This window comes from Pinus tabuliformis, chromosome 9 (genome assembly GCF_031772625.1).
Source record: "Pinus tabuliformis cultivar Carrire ecotype Pingquan chromosome 9, CPIR1, whole genome shotgun sequence".
NCBI lineage: Eukaryota > Viridiplantae > Streptophyta > Pinopsida > Pinales > Pinaceae > Pinus > Pinus tabuliformis.
The window spans coordinates 238,275,789-238,299,840 of NC_142307.1; the positions used below are offsets into that span (position 1 = coordinate 238,275,789).

General features: G+C 39.5%; 1 protein-coding gene across 1 annotated transcript; it reads left to right on the forward strand.

Annotated features, from left to right (window-relative positions):
- The first annotated feature begins 784 nt into the window (after positions 1–784).
- On the forward strand, positions 785–2,610 carry LOC149148063 (protein DMR6-LIKE OXYGENASE 1-like). Its single transcript, XM_089440206.1, has 4 exons — positions 785–1,292; positions 1,416–1,663; positions 1,761–2,082; positions 2,157–2,610. Exons 1-4 carry the CDS (start codon positions 1,041–1,043, stop codon positions 2,406–2,408), a joined length of 1,074 nt encoding a protein of 357 aa, XP_089296332.1. The 5' UTR covers positions 785–1,040; the 3' UTR covers positions 2,409–2,610.
- Positions 2,611–24,052: the final 21,442 nt, after the last annotated feature.

Consider the following 24,052-nt stretch of genomic DNA (forward strand, 5'->3'; position numbering starts at 1 on the left):
TTTATAATTTTTGGCTTCCTTCTTGTTTAGAGGTTGACTCTTATTTTTTTTATAAATTAATTTAAATATTAATTTTCAAAAAATAGCTATTTAATATAACGATTACTTAATAATATTTGTTTTTAATATATTAATAAATTAATATGATAATTTAAATATTATTGTTCAAATTTAGGAGTTATTTGAAATTATGTCTCTACATTGCTCTCTATGATCTAGTTCTCATGATGAACCACACTTATTGGTTCTAAAAACATTAGCTAAAAATAAAAAAATTCTCTTAGGTAATTTTTACCCAAAAACTTTGCTTAATTCATTATTTTTATAATATTTTTTAATACATTTGAGACAAATCTTGACTTTTTATCTTAACTATTATTACACATATATTTCATAAAAGTGAAATTAGTATTATATACCCAAATTTAATATATTACATATATTTCACAGAAGTGAAATTGGTATTATATACTCAAGTGAAATATAGTTGAGATGTAAACCATATAATCATATGTAAATATTATATTAACTTACTAAAAGAAATTGGTATTATATATTTGTGAATTATTCAAATTAAATAAGAATATTAAGAACCATTTGAATATATTATTTAATAGATAGATCTAGCTATGATTTTGGTTTTGATTATTTATTTATTTAATCAATGTTTTACTATCATTTCAATTTTCTTATTTTATTTTTCCAGGTTTTCTGCAAAGATAAATATATAGCGACTTTATTGCTCATTCGGATACTTGCTTATTTGATCTTGCAATCGATTTAACAGTAGCTTGGCTACCTGCCAAGTCCAGCGAGCGTTTACCAGAAACATAATAACGCCGCTACCCAGAAATATAATAATGCCCTTGGACTTATCATATTTGGGTGCATTTTCTACCAACCAATCCTTGAAAATCTGTATCCCAGAGAACGTTTGGTAGCATTCGCTCTCTTTAACAACAATAAGTTCCCCTCAAATCTCTCAATACCTGCATCGGCCATTGTACTAGTACAGAAAGACTGGTTCAGACTTCAACGAGATGGCCTCTAAAGTAGTAGAGATCCAGAGCGAGCTGAACGGAATTATTGAAAAGCTCCTGTCCAATGGAATAAACAAAAGTCAAGTGCGGGATAAATATATCTTGCCTCCCAATGAACGCCCACAGATGTCTGAGGTTTGTTGTTACTCTGAAAACATTCCGGTGGTGGACCTCAAAGACCTGGATGGACCAAAAAGAAGCAGGGTTGTCGAAGAAATCCGACGTGCCTGTGAGGAGGATGGTTTTTTCCAGGTACATAACCCCTTCAATCCCACTTTTTCAATAATTCTCTGCTGCTAATACCAAAAAAATCAGCGTTAATTATGTGCTTTGTCTATGGTTTATATTTTGGAGTTTTACTGCATTGTGAACCAGATTGTGAACCATGGCGTCCCAGAGGCAGTCATGAAAAGTATGATGGGAATTGCCAAGGAATTCTTCGAAATGCCTGTCGAAGACAGAGCATGCCTCTACTCAGAGGACCCAAATCAGAGGGTTCGGCTTTCTACGAGCTTCAATATTGGCAAAGAAAAAGTCCTTAACTGGAGAGATTATCTGCTGCATCCATGTTATCCTCTGGAAGAAGTGATAGGCTCTTGGCCTGAAAAGCCTGCAGCTTACAGGTAATCAATCATAAATTTACAAAAACCCTTGAAATAACAGATAAGGGGTAAGCTCAAGAAGATCACAAAATTTATTTTGTCTATGCTTTTGTTGCAGAGAAATTGCAAGCAAATATGCTATAGAAGTGAGAGCACTGGTTCTAAGACTGCTGGCTTCCATTTCTGAAGCTCTAGGTCTCAGCTCTGATTACTTGAATAGTATTCTTGGAAAACACAACCAAGATGTGACTGTCAATTACTATCCTCCATGCCCAAACCCAGATCTTACCCTTGGTTTAACAGGTCATTCAGACGCAAGTGCCATCACTGTTCTAATGCAAGGCGATGTTAATGGCTTGCAAGTACTCAAAAATGGAAAATGGGTTTCTGTAGAACCCATCGCTAACGCCTTTGTAATTAATTTGGGAGATCATCTGCAGGTAATTACCAAAAACACGTCTAATGGCAATGATTTTCCTTCACCATTGAATTATTAATGGCAATGATTTTTCAGGTAGTGAGCAATGGGAAATTCAGGAGTGTTGAGCATCGAGCAGTAACGAACGCATCCACTGCACGTATATCAATTTCTACGTTTTATAACCCTTCACAGGAGGTGTTCATTGCTCCTGCAGCATCCCTGGTTGATGAACAACATCCGGCTCTGTACAGAGGATATCAACGTGGAGAATTCATGAGAGTTTTCTGGGCCCAGGAACTAAAGGGCAAGAATGCGTTGGACAATTTCAAAATCGAATATTATTAAACTGGTGAATGAATTTTGTGTTTGAGATTGATATAGGGAAACCATGATGAAGTATGTGGCACTATGGAGTATGGAGTATGTGGCACTATGTACTACTGTATAATTCCATGAGCTTTATAGTATTTCACTAATGCACCTAATGTATATTCTCCCCCTTGATCAAATGGGAGGATCTTGATGTATTGATATATTTGCTTCTCAACCAAGTTTTTGAACTCTTTAAAATATTGAAATACATTACTCTTTTTCTCATGAAATAAACCTAGGTATATTTTGTGCAATCATCCACAAATATCAATAACTAATATGCTCCTAAATATAGACCCACACACATATTTATGCACAAGTTCAAGAATAATTTTTTTTTATTTTATCTACATGAGTAGGGAAATCTTCCCTATGCATCTTCCCTAATGCACACCCTTCACATGTTGAATATTCATTCTTTAACAATGAGAGTACATCTACCATTCTCTATTTCTGAAGTACCAACAAGTTAGGATAATTAAGATGACCATACCTTTGATGCCAAAGAGCTTTTATTGTCATGGTTGTGGATGCTAATGTTTGATGATCTTTCCTCTTAACATCAAGTGTATATAAGCCTCCAACTCTCACTCCTCTTGATATGATGTGTTAGTTGTCCTATATATCCTTAACAATATAACATGATTTCAAGATTCCGAATTTGAGATTCATAACTACAATGGTGGACACAAAAATTAGATTCGTCTTGATTCCATGAACATAAATTACATTTGTATTTTCTCGCATGTCCATTGGGTAAAGTTACACATACATCACCATAACCTTTCATTTCACGAGATGAGTCATCTCTTAGATAAATGTGATTACCATTATTATTTTCATGATACTTATCAAACCATTCCTTTTTTCATGTCATATGAATGGAAGCACTAAAGTCAATAAACCATGCATTAATATCATCAATTTTACTGATAAGGAAGCATATGAAATAAATAATTTGAGATCTTTTAAATTTTCACTAACTAAGACTTCTTTATCAATAAAATTTCCTAAATGCCTTCTATACTTGAATTCATCAAATTTCCTTTTATTGCAATATTTAGCAAAGTGTCTAGGCTTACCACAATAGAAGCATCCATCCTTCCTCTTCATATAGGTATTTGTCCTTGGTGGTGTTGTGCCTTGATGTGATTTTGACTATGACTTGCCTCCTTTGTTCTTGTCTTATGGCTTTCCTTTGACTACGAGTACGAATTTGAACCTTGAGACCTTGCATTTAGATTCTTCCTCTTTCTTCTTCTCACAAGATGGTCGGAACTTTGAGACTTTGCATTGAGATTCTTCCTCTTTCTTCTTCTTGCAAGAGAATATATGTTAATTCATGGAAGGTAGGAGCTTTTTCCCTAGCTTAAAGTCGAGAGATAAACATATGATAATTATGTGAAATCTCATTCAAAATAATTGTTAATTACTAGATCATTTTTGGAAATATTTTCACTAATAGCACCAAGTTTATCCGAATTTATTTGATTTTAAAAAAAAATCACTAATGCTTTCATTTACCTCCATCTTAAATTGAGAAAAAAAGTTCTTCTTAAAAAAGAACACTTTATTAGTATTAGGAGTTTCATATAACTTTTTGAGTGTTTCCCATGTTGCTTGAGATGCAAAATAATGTTCTCATTTACAAACATGGACAAGAGTACCTAGGTTTTAGTCTCCCTATGCTCCCAATCGTGAACTTAAGTTGTTGGTCCTCCTGATTTGGTTTCATCTCTTTTTACTATTGACCAAGCTTTGTAGTTTTCCAATAACATGTACAACATAAATTTCCAATTTGTGTAATTATCTCCATCTAATTTTATAGACTCATTTACCTAGCACAACCACATTTACTAATGTGGTTGATATACGCCGATAGGTGTATATCAAGTGCATTTACAAATGCATTAGTCAATGTGATTGATATATGCCGATATGCTTACATAAACCACATTAATAATTATTAGTTATATAATGTAAAGGTGGCTATTAAAATTAAATAAATATTTGTAATTGTTAATCATTAATGATATAAATAATAATATGGTTATTATATTAACATTATACTAAATATTAATATAATACTATGTTTTTATATAATATTACATTAAGTTATATTTCAAACTATAACATAATGAAAATAATATTTTAAAGCAAGGGATTTATAAACCCAAGGATTACTATTATAAATATTGTGAATAATAGTATATTGTGGGAATATGAGCCCTTAGATTAATAAGCCAAAGGGATTGATATTGTAGAAATTTTGAATAATAAACACTTATTCATAGAGATTATCCCGATTATACACTATTGCGGAATACATGCATAATACATAACCTCCTCTACGTTGATCATCAATTTAGCAGCATCAAAAACAATCAAGCAACAATAGCATGCACACATTAACACAGTATGTAAACTCGGGAAAGCTTACAGCTAAAAACCCCACACTATCTTTATATTAATGATTGAGAACATGTAACATTACATTGTACAATACTCCTCACAAGTATCCAGCACTATCTCCACCCGTTACACACAAAACTAGCTCAGATCCGAACAAGTCACAGGTTCAAATCTTCTCCACTGCTTTGCGTGCCTCTATTGCAAAATACCAAGTGAAAATCACATGAGTACAGGCTATTTCACTGGGAATATACTGTGCAATCCTCATGGCCATACTCAATCCATTGATTGTGCAAGATCTCATGCACAACTATAGTCACAACTGATAGCAATCTCAACCTATAACACCTGTCTCCACTGAATTGTACATGCACTGAGTTAACTCATGTATTCTTCAGTTGCATTATGAGTTAATAATTAGTGAATTAATTTAATCAATTAATTCACGTCACTCATCACTAGTCTATTTGTAGTTCGACTAATTACAACTAGTTTAAAAAAGTCAAACTGAACACAACTCCATCAACTCCACAATCAACTCCACCAAACTCAACCACATGAATTCTAACTGAAGTCCTGCATGCAATAGCTCAACTTACCCACAAGAAAAGCGTATTTCCTTCTGACAGCTGCATGTGCCACATCTGTAGCTCAAACTGAAGTGCTCCAAGAGGATAAGATAATGTTTATAGTCTAAATATTATTATGAGACAATAATATTTGACTTTTCTATTTTTAGCATGGCAGTCTAAAAATAGACTCTGATCACTCCGCTGTGAACCAGAAAATAGAAGTCCATCTATTTTTCCCAACATGACCAATCATCCATAAACAACATCCTGCAACTCATAGACCATGATCCATATGTCTAAAAATAGACTTTGCGCCAACAATACCCTGCGGGTCCACTTAGTGAAGGCGACTTCTTTCCACTAAGCTCCATCATCTTGTTGTATTCTCAACACTCCCTCTCAACAAAATATGGATTATCAGCAACCCCTATCTTGCCTTAGTGGTATTCGAATTTGCTGCTGGTGAGCACCTTCATCAAGATATCAGCATCCTGATCCTCCGTTGGAATGTATGAAAGTAACATGATTCTCCACTGCACACAATCTCTGATATGATGGTACCTGATGTCAATGTGCTTAGATCTATCATGAAATACATGATTAGCTGAGAGTTTAATGCAACTCTGGTTATCACAGTAAATCACAGTAGGCTCCAAGTAAGAACTGAACAAACCGACCAGAATCTTCCTCATCCATATAGCCTCGCATGCAGCCAAACTTGCTACCATATACTCAGCCTCTCCTGAAGTGAGTGCCATGGATCTCTGCTTCCTGCTGTACTAAGAAACTGCTGTCGACCCGATACTGAAGACCCCTCCTGATGTGCTCTTTATGTTCATTGGGCTCCCTGCCCAATCTGCATCTGTGAAGCCACATAACTTCACCTCATCCTCCTATCTGTACCACAATCCATATCCCGATGTGCCTCTCAAAAAATGCAATACATGCTTGCCTGCCTTCTTGAAGAGCTTGGTTGGCTTAACCATAGCTTGTGAAAGCTGGCTAACATCATAGCATATATCGGGTCGTGTATTGACTAGATACATAAGCGACCCCACCAACTGTTGATAAGCAACGGCATCCACTTCTTCTGCTGAGGTGGCATCCTCCTTCCTCGAACCTCCAGGAAGAGGAGTATCAATAGGCTTGCAACCATGCATGTTGAACTTCTCCAGTATCTCCTGAGTATACTTACCTTGAGAAACAAATAGTCCATCACTGCGCTGCTAGATTTCCAATCCCAGGAAATAATGAAGGAGGTCCAAGTCCTTCATCTCAAACTCCTTGGCAAGATCATCCTTGCATGAAAGTATCAATAGCTCATCACCTATTAGAATCGAATCATCTACATAAAGTACAATGATAAGCAACTTACCCTCCACCACAATCTGGTATAGGTTAGGATCCGCCTCACTCTTGGAGAATCCAAGTCCGGTGAAATAGCTGTCTATTCATGTGTACCAAGCACGTGGTGCTTGTTTCAATCCATACAACGCTCTCTTGAGCCTGCACACATGCAACTTGTTGGTGAAGATATCAAAAACTTTGGGCTACTCAATGTACACCTCCTCCTTAATGACTCCGTTGAGGAACACAATCTTCACATCCATTTGATGAATGTGCCATCCCATCTGCGCTGAGAGAGCAAGAATCATCTGTATGGAAGAATACCTTGCGACAGGTGCAAAGGTCTCCTCATAATCGATTCCCTCTATCTGTGAAAAGCCTCGAGTAACAAATCTTGCCTTGTACTTCTCCACACTCGCGTCAGCTACCTGCTTAACTTTGTAGATCCATCTCGAACCCACCACTGATTTCCCTTCTGGTCTAGGAACAATCTCCCATGCATTGTTTCTGACAATCAAATCATACTCTTCCACCATGGTGTCTACCCATGCGGGATCCTCCACAGCTTCCTTGAAAGAGGATGGCTCAGTCACAACACATTTTCTCATAAGAGCCATGTATCCAGTGCACCGATCAAGTGACTGTCTCTACCTGCGTTGGGCTGTAGGTGGTCCTACAACTTTCTCTACATCTTGAGCGAGTTGCTCAGCTTCTGTCAAGCGCTTTCGCCCTCTGATGGTTGGCGCTGCATGAGTGGTCTCTACCACTCCATGAACTTCATCCTGTGGCTGATCCATGTCATGAAGCTCATCCTTAGGAACTAATAGCTCCTCATCTACATGCAAGTGTAGCTCCCTCTCAAGCGAACACTTCATGGCTTTCTTCTCCTAAAATTTTATATCTCGTCACACAACAGTCTTACCACTGTCTGGCAAATACACACGATAGTTGTGGGGCGTATCAGTGTACCCCAAAAATATCCCAACCTCTGTGGTTGGATCCAACTTCTTCCTGGCATCCTTTGTCACATGCATGTAAACGTTAGCACTAAAAATCCTCAAATGAGAAAGATCAGGCTTCTTACCAAAATAAGCCTCCTTGGGTGTACTCATGCCAAGTATCCTATGAGAACAATGGTTTTGCACATAAACTACTGTATTGCATGCTTCCGCCCACAAGTGAAGGGGTAGGCCCTGATCATGCAACATCGCTCATGCAGCACCCACAATCATTTTTTTCTTCTGCTCAGCAACCCCGTTCTATTGTGGGTTATGGGGAGCTATGAGCTCTCTTCGAATCCCTTCTGCATTGCAAAAATCCTTGAACTCGCCAGAGATGTATTCACCACCATTATCGCTCCTAAGAGCCTTCACCTTCTTCCCTGACTCCATCTCTACCAATGCTTTGAACTCAGAGAACTTTGAGTATGTCTCGCTCTTCTTCTGCATGAAGAAGATCCAACACTTATGAGAGAAATCATCAACAAAGATCACATAATACCTGTGCTTTGCTGTCGAAGCTACTGAGAAAGGTCCACACACGTCTCTGTGAATTCTCTCAAGGATCGTCATGGCGCAACTATCCTTCTCGTGAAAGGTGGCTTTCACAAACTTTCTCGAAGTACACCCCTTGCACTGATCTGACTGCGCAAGAGTGCCTTTAGGAAGCCCTGTAGTGATCTGCTGCAGTATCTTCAAGGTTCCATGGTGAAGGTGACCCAATCTCCTGTGCCACAGCTCACCATCATCCCGACTCACCAATCCTTCTCCCTTGCATGCCATTGCTGCACAACCATCTACATGCAACTGATAAAGGTTCCTCACTTGAACCCCTATCTTTCGGGTTTCTCCAGTTGTCTTGCTGCGCAGGAAAGCCTTTCCCTCGTTGAAAACAACATCATACCCCTTGTCTTCTAACATTCCCACAGAGATAAGGTTCTTCTTCAATCATGGAACATGCATCACTTCCTTAAATACGAAGGGTTTACCAGACTCCCTCTCAAAGGAAATGGTACCGATACCGGTCGCACTGTATCTACCATCATCGCCCATCTTGATGTGCACTCCAAGATCTTTGTCCTCCAGATCAGAAAACAAATCTCGATCTCTTGTCATGTGAAAAGACACACCACTATCCAAGAACCACACTGATCCCATCACACTTGAAACCAAGCATGCGATCGATGAAAAATCAAGCTCAAACTGTGAGGCTAGAGCCTCTCTTGCTGCAAATCCAGCAGCTTGCTTGTTCTGCTTCTTCTGCGGACAATTTGTGGCATAGTATCCTTACTCGTGACAGTGAAAACACTTCACCTTGGACATGTCTTGCTTTTTGCCTTTCACACCAGACTGAGAAGCTTTCTTGTTCTTCCCCTTCTTTGCTTTGGTAGCCAAAGCACAATTTTCTTCATCAATTCCCTTTGATGAAGATCTATCCCTAGTATTCCGCCTGATCTCCTCCTGCACAAGATCTGACCAAAGTCTCTCCCATCCTGGCAATTTCTCCTGAACATTGACAGAGTCCTGATAGGAATGCCAACTCTTCGGAAGACCAAGGAGAGCCAAGCTCACCAAGTCCTCATCATCAAAAGTCACCCCCACACTTCCCAGCTCATCCCTGCACTGAGTGAACTTCGTGAGATACTTGGGCATATTGTCTCCCTTCTCACATTCGATGTTTCTGAGTTTATCCTTGAGCGCCAGCTTCCTCTGATCGCACTTTCTTTGGAATATATCTATCAATGCTTTCCAGATCAAGTATAGAGAAGCCTTTCCATGTAGGCTGGACACAATGTGATCCTTCACGCCCTCCAATAGAATCCTTCGACACTTTTCTGTCTTCTTCTGCCAAGCATCAACTTGAGTAGCATTAGTAGGCTTTGGGACATCAGCCTCTATGAAATCCTTTAGCCCATTATCATCCAACACTGCCTCCATCCTGTCCTTCCATGCAATATAGTTTGAGCTGCCCTCAAGAGCATACTCCAATCGCAATCCGTTGAAAGACATTGCCACATGATACCAAGAAAACACTACTGCAAATTCGAATTCCACCAGCTCCAAACTCAACTGCCTTTGATCTAAGATTCGTGAGAAGTATTTCTCGTACAGAGATTGACTGTATGGGATTTTACCGGATATCTCACCTCCAAAGGAAGGATGAACCCAGATGATACCTGGCCCGATTACAGATTCTGCCGGAAGAAATAAGATGTAAACACTTATCGAATAGTAGATCTGATGATCAACAACTCTGATACCATGTAGAAATTTTGAATAATAAACACTTATTCATAGAGATTATCCCGATTATACACTAATGTGGAATACATGCATAATACATAACCTCCTCTACGTTGATCATCAATTTAGCAGCATCAAAAACAATGAAACATCAATAGCATGCACACATTAACACAGTATGTAACCCGGGGAAAGCTTACAGCTGAAAACCCCACACTATCTGTATATTAATCATTGAAAACATGTAACATTACATAGTACAATACTCCTCACAAGCATCCAGCACTATCTCCACCTATTACACACAAAACTAGCTCAGATCCGAACAAGTCACAGGTTCAAATCCTCTCCACTACTTTGCCTGCCTCTATTGCACAATACCAAGTGAAAATCACATGAGCATAGGCTATTTCACTGGGCATATACTACGCAATCCTCATGGGCATACTCAATCCATTAATTGTGCAAGATCTCATGCACAACTGATAGCAATATCAACCTCTAACACTTGTCTCCACTGAACTGTACATGCATTGAGTTAACTGCTATATTCTTCAGTTGCATTATGAGTTAATAATTAGTGAATTAATTTAATCAATTAATTCACATCACTCATCACTAGTCTATTTGCAGTTAGACTAATTACAACTAGTTTAACAAAGTCAAACTGAACACAACTCCATCAACTCCACAATCAACTCCACCAAACTCAACCACATGAGTTCTAACTGAAGTCCTGCATGCAATAGCTCAATTGAACCACAAGAAAAGCATATTTCCTTCTGACAGCTGCATGTGCCACATCTGTAGCTCAAATTGAAGTGCTCCAAGAGGATAAGATAGTGTTTATAGTATAAATATTATACTATAACAATAAGATTTGACATTTCTATTTTTAGCCTAGCAGTATAAAAATAGACTCTGATCACATGATTAATATAAACCATATGATTAATATTACAAACATTTTATAAACTGTATGATTAATATTATAAACCCAAGGGATTAATACTAAAAAAGAAAGGGATTATGAGCCCAAGGGACTAATATTAAACCCAAGAGATAAATACTATAAAACCAAGGGATATAGACCCTAAGATAAATATTATAAACCCTAAAATAAACATCAAACCCAAAGAATCATATCATGAACCTTATGATTAATGTTATAAACTCAATGGATTAATATTGAAAACCCAAGGGATTATAAACTCAAGGGAATAACATTGAACCCTATGATGAATGTTAAACCATAGCAATATAAACCCTAAAATTAATAAACCTAGGAGATTACTATTATAAACACTAGGATTAATATTATACTCTAAGAATATAAATCATATGAGTAATATCACAAACCTAGGGAATTTATATTATAAACCAAATGGATTATAAACCCAAATGATTCATATTAAACCCGACGATTAATATTATAAACCCTATCAATAATATTATACGCTAGGAATATGAACCCTTAAATTAATAAACCCAAGGGATTGATATTATAAACCCAAGGCAATAATAAAAACAAGGGATTATTACTAAAAACTCAAAAACACAAAGGATTAATATTGTAAACCCAAGGTATATAAACCCTAAGATAAATATTATAAACCCTAAAACAAACTTGGTTTACCATGGTTGATTTTCATATTGAGACAATATTTGTCACAATGCGATGTTGGACCATGGTTGACCAAGATTGATTTTCATATTGAGAGAATCTTTGTCACAATCTCATGTTGGACCATGGTTGAGCATGGTTGACCATGATTGACCTTGGTGGACCATGGTTGATTTTCAAATTGACAATGTTTGTCACAATGCGACATTGGACCATGGTTGACCATTGATGACAATGGATGTGACAATGTGATGTTGGACCATGAGACAATCTTTATCATAATTCGACCATGGATATTAATGATTATTGACCATGGTTGACTATGGTTTAATTTCATATTGAGACAATATTTGTCACACTACGAAATTGGACCATGGTTGGTAATAATTGACCATGGTTAACCATGGTTGACCATGAATGACCATGAATGACCATGGTTGACAATGCTTCACAATGGTTGAACATGTTTGATTTTCATATTGAGACAATATTTGTCACAATTTTACATTGGACTTTGGTTGGTCATGGTTGAACATGAATATAAACCAAAGGGATTTATATTAAATCCTAGGATTAATATTATAAACCCTATGAATAATATCATACCTTAGGAATATGAACCCTTAGATTAATAAACCCAAGGGATTGATACTATAATCCAAAGGGACTAATAAACACAATGGAATAACACTAAAAACTCAAGGGATTATAATCCCAAAGAGAATAGTATTAAACCCAAGGATGTAATATTATAAACCCAATGTATATAAACCCCAATATAAATATTATAAGCCCTAAAGGAAACATGGTTGACCATGGTTGATTTTCATATAGACAGAATATTATAAACCCAATGGATTATAAACCCAAGGTGTTAGAGTTCGTCTGGTCAGCCCTCCGTCAGAGATCAAAACTCTTTGTGCATTTCATTTTAGGTGTCCCGCTTCATCCACTCAGCTACATTTCGCTAGGGACATGTCATGATCTGATGGAGAAAGTCATGCTATTCATTTTCCCGCATGTCTAGCCTCTGTTGGTTCAGGTCTCGGTCCAAAATCAATGAAATTCATGATAGTCAAGGTCTGGTCCTATTTTAGGACAGAGTCATTTTTTATGGTTTGAGTCTACAAATTCATCAGTTTGGTCTCTGGAAAAACATGTCCAGAAACAAGACATGTAGGCCAGAGGGAGATCTTATACACCTAGAGTGTAGAGAGCTTCATCATCACCGCAAGAGACATCAACTCTTCTTCAAAACTCTGTTTTGAAGAAAAGTCAAACAAGGTCAACTATGACAAAATTTTCCAAAAATCAAAAATTGACATTTTCGGATACAGTCACGGATTTCAAAGCCAGAGGCCCAGTCACACAGTCCCTGCAAAGATGTGCCGAAAATTCCATCATTTGAGCCAAAATTTCAAAGAAAAAATGAAAATCAGTGTGTTTAAAGGTCAAATAAAAAGGTGCAAAACTCAACATTAGAAAGGAGGTTTTCAAAGAGACAAAAATCAAATCCATCTCCTCCAAGCCTATATATACTTGTTTTTTCCCAAATCAAATGGCATTTAGCTCTTGCATGACTTGGAGAAGATAGTGCTAAGGTAAAAGAGTGATATTGTGAACGGTTGAGTGAGTTGGGAGTCGATTACAGAGAGCGCTGTGCATACACCAGGTCGCGCGGTGCACATACATCACGCGGCACACTGGCAGCCAACTTGCAGTGTAAAATCACCATAGGTGCAGCGCAAATAAGGCGTGTGACGCACTGGGTTTGGTGCGCGACGCACAGAGCCAGGAGTATAAAAAACCTTGCAAACTACTTCAAAACCTCGGTGGAGGCGGGCAAACAAGAGGTAGGCTCAGTTGAAACTTCTTCTTCATCAATATTGTCTATGATTTGGGGTTTGTAAGATGTTGAATGATAACCAAAGCATATTGGCCATCCATGAAAATAATTCATCGAAGCAAGAATGATAAACGGGGTTACAAAGTTTCAATGAAGTCACCAAGGTTTGCTCCCCTCCCCTTTTCTCCTCACTCCTCATTGTCCCCGCCTCCATTCCCGTCATGATTCCTAAGGAAAACACCCTAAAACCCTCACCCCTTATTTTTCAAGCAAATTTGGCTGACTTTAATAGCACGAGGTGCACACACATAGTGGTGCAGCGCACTAAGGGCACATGGTGCACTGGGAGCCCGACCACAGTGCAAATTTGCCACCGGCGCGGCGCATACCCGGCGCACGACGCACTGGGAAATGCACGCGGCGCACAGGCTTATAAGCCGAGAAATGCACTAAATTGGCGAAAATTTTGTCAATGACCCTCAATGTTAGAAAGGTAGCCCCTCTACACTCACCACTGGCATTAAAACTTGAAGGGAAATCCTATTATGACAACTGTGAAATCAAATGCAAAAAATCTTTAAAAGTAAAACAAGGAGGATATAAAGAAAGTCAAGACAGCTAGGGTTTTGCTACAGTAACTTGATTATTAAATATGCTCCAACCCTACCCCATCAACACTATACCCAAAACAATCCCTAATCCATGGTAAATCTCTCCCTTTAAAACCCCTACCCTTATTTCATCATTCCCCTCCTAATACTCCCTATTTTATTGTCCCCTTGGTGACAGATTTGCAGAGCATCTACCAGTTCAGTGGGTTCAGAGGGCAGCAAAGAAATTCAGGGTACAAGCAGCAGAAATGGCATCAGAAGTTTCATCATAATATGAGGGGGAAACTCACAGTGATACAGCTTCAGGAGAAACAAGCTCCCCGGAGACCTAGGAGTGGCAGACATGTCAGGGATGAACCAAACACCCTCACTGAGTTGCAGGCATGCCCTCTCGCTATGTCTTGTTTCCAGCACTTAGCATGTTTCGAATTTTGTCAGAGGGTGGCAAATGTCAGAATTCATCATGAGTTGGCCCGTCTTTTTGCACTTCACCTACATGGAGGACAATCTATCCTAGCAGGGGTCACTTTCACATTGACACCCGAAACCATATCAGTGGCAATAGGCATACCAAATGTTGGAGAAAAGTGGCACAAGAAGATGAAGGTGGAGAGGGAACTTTATGAGCCTTACATTAAGGCCAGTTGTTTGAGTCAACTTACTAGAGTTTTCCCATTCAGATTTCTGAGAGATGAGTATGCTCCGCTCATGAAATTGATCATGAAATAATTCAGTTGTGAGGGGAGGTTTTCTCGCCTTTATGCCTATCACATCAGGTTGCTCATGCACTTTACCAGGGTGCGTATGATGAACCTCCCACTTTTCATTTGCGGGAACATAGAGAGGATGAGAAAGTTCATGTAGCACAAGACCCCTTGGCAACAGCTCAACACTGATTATCACTTTGCTTTTATCCAGATTTTGGTGGACCATCAGTTGGGATTGTAGGGCATTGATTGGGAGGACTTCATCTCCCGTGACTTCTTCAGTGCTCCACAGATAGTAGTAGAGGCAAAGCATGAGATAGGTGGTCCTTCTCATCAGCATGAGTGCCATGAGACCACGACGGTGCCATTTTCCATCACATATCAGAGAGGCTATCTGAAAGGCTCCAGGCCTTTGTTTGCAGCAACAAAGCGAGTGTTATATCCACCCGGGGTGGAAGGGGCCTTGCTTCCTACATCGACAATACAGGTACGGGACAAGGGCAAGAAGCCCAAGCATGAGGAGGGGCCTTCAGGTGTGCCACCAGGGAAACGAGAGACCGGATTCATTCTCATTCATGATGATGATGATGCAAATATACGTCCACAAAATGCACAGCTGAAAGAGATCTTCCAGGAGCAAGAGACAGAGATTCAATCCTTGACACTCAAGTTGGAGATGGCCAAATGGAACATCAGGTATTTGGAGCAGAGGAACAAACAATTGGAATACCGACATGTGATCATGGAGCTGCAGAACATTCGTGATGATCGCCCAACTACCCAGCAGAGGAGGATTGAATTCACTTCATTGGAACAACAGGTTATTGATGATTGTGAGTCTGTTCTTGAGAGAGTTAACATGCACTTGGAAAACATGTTGAACAAGGCTGATGAAGACAAAACACTATTGAGAAATATGGCTCGTCATTACAGGGCACAGAACTTGAGTTTGAGAGCCCGAATAAGGAGTTTGAAAGCAAAATTGAGGAAAGCCATAAGAAGGGAAAAATGGGCGAAAGAGAAAGACAGGCTTAGAATATTGGCTGAGGCTTCCTTGGCTCAGCATGGCACTCCATAGAGAGCCCCCAGCTCAAATTTCCAAAAATTTGGGGCAATTTTGTGTTTTTGGAAATTTTTTGATAAAAAACAGGGTTTTTCTCCCTTTGCGTCGCGCACCCCGTGCGGAGCTAAAATTCTAGAACTCAGATCGAGGAACAACTTGCATTTTTGGATTCAGCATTGAAAAATACGTCTACTGGTGTCCGGGCAAGAAATTTTGATAAGTTTTGGGTCTCCTAAAGGTCAAAAAACACACAAAAATAGCCTCTCTGCCACTTTTTGAACACACAGAAAGCAGTCTTGGGAGAATGAAGTTTTGGAGGGGTAAACGAGCTTCAAATTCAGAAATTCTAGTTGGTTGGAAAGTAGACATGCCAAGCTTTCCAACAAGCCTACTTGGGCACATTTTGGACACCTCCAAGTGCCCCCAAAGAGGCCCCAAAGTAGCGCGATGCACAGAGAAAAGCGCGCGGCGCATAGAGGAAATTTTGCCCAGTTTGCTCCCGTTTCGCGAAATTTTGGGTCGCGACTTCTCCAAGTGGGCCCGGTCATCCACTCTTCGGTTTTTTTGCACCAAAGGTGTCTTTTAAAGAGTTTTCTCTCCAGCTGGGCATCTATCCAAGTGGCAAATAATGCAAAGGGTCACCACATGCCAAATGTCATGCTTGAGAGTGTTGCACTTGTAGCTGATGGTTGGCTCTCCATCTCCATTTCGAAATGATTTGAGTAACTTTCCAATCTCTGGGTATTCCATCTCTTCTCCACATATTCTATATATTGTATACATTTTATTTGCAAAGGGTTGGCTGGCTTGTAACTTCTGAGAGACTGTGGGAAAGAAACTCTGTTTCTACACTGTGTATTTTTGACAGAGAGTTAATGAAAGGAAGCGGCTCTGTTTCATGAGATTCTTGTGGTTGTGAGTATAGAAAATGTGTTCTTATGTTCCATATGTATCTTGTTATGTTTCATAATTCATTTCATGTTTCATTTTAGTGAAATTTTCTAATTGAAATTAGGTAGAATTCAATTTATATTACTCTGCGTGTGGGAAAATTTCATGTGCAGTGTTATTCTTCTGTTGAAAAGGATTCATGTGTCCATGCCCTTTTCACTATCTTCGATTATCTTTCAATTCCGCGTCACATTAAGTTAAAATTGTTGCGATTTCCGCCTACCTTGCCTCACGGAATAATCTGTGCCTTCATTCTCATTTCTCTATTCTTTGATAGCGTCGGTCCCATATACACCTCAGAAGTTCAGTTACTTCGAAAATCTTTTCCAAAATCCCTTTTCACTTACTAGCCTAAGGTAAACATCGCATTGTAAGTCATCTCATACCATTTTGCTTATCCATTCGCTGAGTGTGACTGGGAGAGAACCCTCTCCTTCTCTCGTAGGGCTAGCTACGAGATTGAGCTTGGTTTGTGGTTACCCTAATTTTTGCTTCCTTCAGCCTAAGGCAGATTTAGGTGCTAACATAGTGGCGACCATACTAGGGACTTAAGCTGAAAATCAAATCCCCTTGTTTCATAAGAATTCTAGGCTCCCGGATGATGGGCTTAGAATTGGAAAGGCTGAGTAAGTTGGTTGTGTCCCGTAATTCCTCTTAATAGCATGTTGTCTTCAAGACGATACACTAGAGTGAATCTGAACATGGATCCTCCTCACATTTACAAAAATCCAAATTTGATCCCAAGACTCCTTCGTCAAGAAAGCACCATAACTCCCGTGTTCAAATCCCCTTCATGTCCCGATATTTTTGAGTATCTTGAGGAGCTTGAGTTTGACGAACGATTTGAGGTTTCACTGTTTGAATCTAAATCCGAAAAGGCTGTCGATTACACTGTCCCCGATCCACAATTTCTTGTAGACCTTGAGACAAAAAGAGCTAATAGATTAATTGATAACTACATTTCGACGCAGCCCCAAACTCCAAGTGCAAGCCCCTTGCAGACTGTGCACACTCCTCCAACACCTCCAAGTCCAAATCTGCCTAGAATGATGGCTACTCGTTTTGCTCCCCTTGTTCTGCCCCAAGTCCTAGATGACATGCCGAATGATTATCAAAGTAAAATTCCGTTTTTTGATGGCACTCCTAACAACATTACAACTCAACAACATGTGGATAAAATGGTAGATTTCTATGAACTTCATGAGATCGATGCGGAGAACGTGGCAATGAGGCTCTTTGTACAAACATTTGCAGGTGATGTGAGGAAATGGTTCAGAGGTTTAACGGCTGCAAGTATCACCACCTTGGCTGAGCTACAAAGATAATTTTTGAACAGGTGGGAAGTCAAAAAGAATCCCCTTCAAATTTTGGCCGAGTATGAACAAATCAAGCGGAATGTCGGTGAATCGGTCCAAGATTATTGTGTTAGATTTAATGCAGTCTACAATGATATCCCAGACCATCTAAAGCCACCGATGGGACTAGCAATGATGAAGTTTCCGGATGGTTTCGATGCCAACATGGCGTACCAATTGAGAGAGAGAGAACCGGCTACAATGGAAGATATGTAGAAAATTGCAGTCAGCGTTGAGGCAAATCTGCTGTCCAAAAGAGCAAGAGCGAAAGTAGAGAAGAAAACCACGGTAAAAGAAGAATATTCTTCAATGGATCAACTGCTCAAGAAGGTAGAACAGATGCTTGAAAGGGTAAAACTTGACAAGCCAGAGCCACAAGTTAGGAATCCTAACTTTCGTGGCCAACATTAGCCACAATATAGGATAAGGCAAAGAGATCAGCGAACTTAGGAGCAGGCAGCCCAATAGCCGGTACAAACACCTTTGCAGCAGAATTTTGTACATGGACTGGAATCAAATGAAGAAGGGAATGTAATAGGTGAGGAAAACCATCTCTTCACCCTAGATGAGATGCCTACTTACATCACTGAAGAAGAAGAATGTGCAGTAAATTCAGCTACACACCGAGACACCGATTATATCCTAGCTAATGAACCGTGTTGGAAGAAGAGTCAGAAGAATATCAAAGGGGTATATGAATGCCTTGTCTACACAACAACAACGATATTCCCTTAGAAACAGAGATGTACCAGCCAAATCAATTTAGAAAAATAAAGAGGATGAAACAACAAAGAAAGATCCATCAGCCACACAAAGAAAGGGAAAGGAGGTGGTTGTTCCGGAGAGCAGCAAATCAAAATCAGCAGAGCAATCACAGCAACCAACCACCTCAAAAGACAAGGAAAGGAAAGAGGTCCCAGTCAAAGGGGTAGAAAGAACTCCCGCTTTCAGCCTAGAGAATGAGATGTCTAAGCTAAAGGTATCCATCCCTTTGACTAAAATCATGAAGAATAACAGCTATAGAGGACAGATTTCTAAAATGTTGAATTTGGACCCAATGTCCAACATGGTAAACATGGAAGATGATCAGCCTAAAATGATTTTTGGGCCAGCTACAAATGGTGAGTTTCTCGAGAGCGAAGTGCCACCTTTCTATATCAGTTTACGATTGCATGACTTAGTGCTACACAATGCCATGTTCGATTCGGGAGCCTCTCAAGATCTCATGCCCAAGTCTATCATGGATAAGCTTGGTCTGGAAATTACCCGGCAATATCATGATCTTTATTCATTCGATTCTGGGAGAGTAAGGTGCATAGGGTTCATCAAAGATTTAGTTGTGAGTTTAGATCAGCTTCCTATGAAAAATGTTCTGATGGATGTAGTGGTAGCAGACATTCCTCCAAGGTTTGGCATGCTTCTTTCCAGGTCTTGGGTGGAAAAATTGAAGGGGACACTACAGCTAGATTTCTCCTATGCAACAATCCGGGTGTTTGGACAAATGAGGAAATTATATCGGGAACAAAAGATGAAGTATATGATCACAAGCAAGGAGAAACCAATCAATCATCCTGTAAACTATGTACATACAGATTTAGAGTATTTTGTTTTGTTTTCAGATAGTTTAAATGAGATAGATAGTCCGATAGTAGAAGCAGACGACACTCCAGAGATAACAAAAAATTTTAGAGAGATTTTGAAGAAAGAAAGACAAGAAAAGCAACAAAAGATTGGGCAATCAGTTGAAAACAATGGACAATAAACAAAAGATGGACATCAAGCAAAAAATGGACAGCAAAAAGATTTTCAACCCTTGCAAGAAGAAGAAGAAGGCTTATGGACCATGGATTTTGATGGAGTAGTAGGAAATGATGGAGCTAGTATTGGTATTTGGGTACGCAGTCCTTTCTCTGCCCCAAACAAAGTACCTAGCAGCATGAGAGTTTGCTCCTACAAGCTGGCCTTCGAATGTTCCAATAATGAGGCTGAATATGAAGCACTGATTGCTGGCCTTAAAATTCTTAGAAAGCTGAATGCAAAGAGGATTTCAATATATGGCAACTCCAAGTTGGTGATAAAACATGTTAGAGGTGAGTATCAAGCAAAACATCCTAGGATGCGGGCCTATCAAAATGCAGTTTTGGACATCTTGAAGCTGTTTTCCGAATACACTTTGACATGTGTGCCACAAATACAAAATAGTATTGCTGATGCTGTTGCCAAGGCAGCGAGCAGCTTGAAGATTCCCATGAACTCCAGCAACAAATTTGAAATCCATGTCAAGCACCATCCAACCATTCCAGACAATTAGCGACACTGGCAAGTGTTCCAAGATGATGAGGAGATTAAGGATTTTCTGCTCAACAAAGGCAAGTTCAAAGAAACCTTAATCAATGTGGAAAACGATGATAACAAAGGGAATGGTACAGAAGAAGTTCAAATCAATCAAATGGACGTATTGAAGCTAAAGAACAACATCATTCCTAAAGGCTTCCCTAGAAGAACTTTTCGATCGGATGATGTAGCCCGCAAGCCAACTTTGTAGCCCACGAAGAAAGGTGTGGAAGAAGTCAACATCGGTACCACAACAAATCTAAAATTGGTAAAATTGTCTAAGACACTACCGCCAAAGATCAAGGACAAATATATCAGTTTGATGGCTTCATTTGCAGATGTATTTGCTTGGGATTATTCTGATTTCAAGACTTATGATACAAATATCATTCAGCACACCATACCTATCAAGCCCAATCAAAAGCCATTTAGACAAAAGCTAAGAAGGATCAATCCAAAGTTGCTACCATCCATCGAAAAAAAGGTAAATAGGTTGTACAAGTCAGGTATCATTGTGCCTATCATATTTTCAGATTGGATATCTAACTTAGTGCCTGTATGAAAGAAGACCGGTGAGATCCGCCTTTGCATTGATTTCAGAAATCTAAACAAGGTTTCATTGAAGGACAACTATCCGCTGCCCAAGATGGACCATATACTTCAGTGAGTGGTGGGGGCATCTCGTATGTCACTGCTTGATGGTTATTCTGGATATAACCAAATTTTTGTCCATGAAGATGATAGAGATAAGACAACATTCACAACTCCATGGGGAACATTTCACTATGCCAAAATGCCATTCGGTTTGAAGAATGCAGGTGCCACATTTCAGTGTGCAATGGACTTGGCGTTTGCAAATGAGAAGGATGTGTTTTTGGTGGTGTACTTGGATGACTTGACGGTGTTTTCAAAATCTGATGAAGAGCACATGCATCACCTAAAAATTGTCTTTCAAAAATGCAGGAAATATGGCCTATCGTTGAATCCTAAGAAGAGCTTGTTCGCCATGGAGGAGGGCAAATTACTTCGGCATATGATTTCAAAAGATGGCATCCATATAGACCCGACACGTGTGCAAGAAATTCAGCAAATCGATTTTCCTAAGAACAAAAAGGAGATACAGTCATTCAATGGTAAGATGAATTTTCTATGTCGCTTTGTGCCGAATCTTGCGGAACACTTGAAAGAAATGACCAACATGATTAAAAAGGACAGCCAGGTGAAATGGATGGATGAGGCTGTAAAATCTTTCAACTTGGTCAAATTGGCCCTTTCTTCAGCTCCAGTTCTAGTCAGCCCGGATTACACTCAAGATTTCATCTTGTATTCATTCGCTTCTGAGCACACTATGGCAGCGGTACTATTGCAGAAGAGGGATGATCATGAAAGACCTATTGCATTCTTCAGCAGGGCTATAAGGGATGCAGCTTTGAAGTACAAAATTATTGAGAAGAAAGCCCTGGCATTGGTGAAGGCACTGAAAGATTTACGGGTGTATATTCTACATTCTCGTATTCTGGCCTATGTTCCTAATACTGTTGTGAAAGATGTTTTAATGCAGACCGATCCGGAAGGGAGAAGAGGCAAATGGATCACAGCTTTTCTAGAATACGATGTGGAGATAAAGCCTACAAAGTTGGTCAAAGGGCAGGGGTTGGTGAAACTAATGGCTGAATAGAACTTGCATGCATTAGACATAAATCTGATTGTTTCCTTGTCCGATGAGAATGAGGAAGGTACATCAGTTCAGGTATTCGAAATGTTTGCTTTGTCCCCATGGTATTATGATATAATATATGTGCTGAAAAATCTATCACCACCGCCCGGCATGGCTAGAAACAAAACAAGAACACTTAAATTGAAAGCTGCCAATTTTTGTATCTTGAATTCTGCACTGTATTGGAAAGATCCCGTTGGCATTTTGCTAAATTATTTGGTGGAAGAGGAGGCAAAGAAAGTCATGGAGGACTTCCATGGAGGAGAGTGTGGTGGACATCTTTTTTGGAAGTCAACAATGAACAAAATCTTGAGAGCGGGGTACTACTGGCCTACTTTGTTTGCTGATGTGCATAAGAAGGTAAAGCACTGTCATAAGTGTCAAATTCGAAGGAAAACAGAAATTACAGCCTTTGCCACTTAAGCCTATCGAAGTGAGCGCTCCATTCCAGCAGTGGGGGTTGGATTTCATTGGGGAAATTCATCCCGCCTCTTCCGGATAGCATAGATGGATCCTTACAGCCACATACTACTTCACAAAATGGATTGAGGCAGCACCTACCAGACAAGCGACAGACACGGTAATCATCTCATTTCTCAAAAATAACATCTTGTCTCGCTTTGGTTGTCCAAAGAAAATATTCGCTGATAATGCAGCAGCTTTTAAATCGAAAAGGATGGTAGAATTTTGTCACAAACATCACATACTTTTAGGTCATTCAAATGCCTACCCGCAAGGCAATAGATTGGTGGAATCTTCAAATAAATCTGTGGTCAACATCATTAAGAAGCTGCCGGAAATTAATAAGAAGAGCTGGAACAAGAGGCTAGTTCATGCACTTTGGGCAGATCGAATCAGTCAGAAAAAGTCTATTGGTATGTCACCGTTTGAGCTGGTTTATGGTGTGGACACAGTGTTTCCCGCTTCCCTTGCTGCCCTGGTGGTCAGACTTCTTCAGGAGGCAGGAAGTGAGGAAGATCCCATGCAGAGAAGGCTGAATCAAATGATCCACTTGCAGCAAACAAGAGAAGAAGTTTTCCAAAACACATCCAAGTTGCAGGAGAAGATAAAGAAAATTTATGACAGAAAAGCTAAAGCAGACAAATTTTAGTTGGATGATGTGGTGCTAAAGTGGGATGCAAAGAATGAAGAGAAAGGCAAGCACGGAAAGTTCGAAAATCTGTGGAAGGGTCCTTTCAAAATCGCAGCATATAGAGGTCAAAATGCATTTCTTCTGAAGGATATGAATGGGGAAAACTATCCTGGAGGGCCGATCAATGGTCGGCTGCTCAAGCGGTATCATTGTTGATCTATTAACGCTGCTTCCACTGTCATTGTAAATACCATTTTTATTTCATTTTCGTTTCAGTATGTACAGTCAGTTTTGAGTTATTCCAATTGTCAAGTTTGAGTCAATTTCTTGGTTACTCCAGTTTTGTAAATAAGTCAGAGTCTTGTGCTGTTTATCAAAATGATGACTCCATAGCCCAATGGACCAAGAGTCACTGTCTAGCTCCTCCAAAGATCTGCTGTTCTTGGCACCTCCATGGGAGCTACCATCCCCCATTGTAGCCAATGTTAGAGTCGATCTGGTCAGCCCTCCGTCAGAGATCAAAACTCTTTGTGCATTTCAATTTTAGGTGTCCCGCTTCATCCACTCAACTACATTTCGCTAGGGACATGTCATGATTTGATGGAGAAAGTCATGCTATTCAATTTCCCGCATGTCTGGCCTCTGCTGGTTCAGGTCTTGGTCCAAAATCAATGAAATTCATGATAGACAAGGTCTGGTCCTATTTCAGGACAGAGTCATTTTTTATGGTTTGAGTCTAGAAA

Excerpts from the sequence above, each read along its gene's own strand:
- LOC149148063 (XM_089440206.1), top strand. The coding sequence starts at position 1,041 with ATGGCCTCTAAAGTAGTAGAGATCCAGAGCGAGCTGAACGGAATTATT. Across the intron at positions 1,293-1,415 it reads AGGAGGATGGTTTTTTCCAG|ATTGTGAACCATGGCGTCCC; the intron begins GTACATAACCCC and ends ATTGTGAACCAG. Across the intron at positions 1,664-1,760 it reads GAAAAGCCTGCAGCTTACAG|AGAAATTGCAAGCAAATATG; the intron begins GTAATCAATCAT and ends CTTTTGTTGCAG.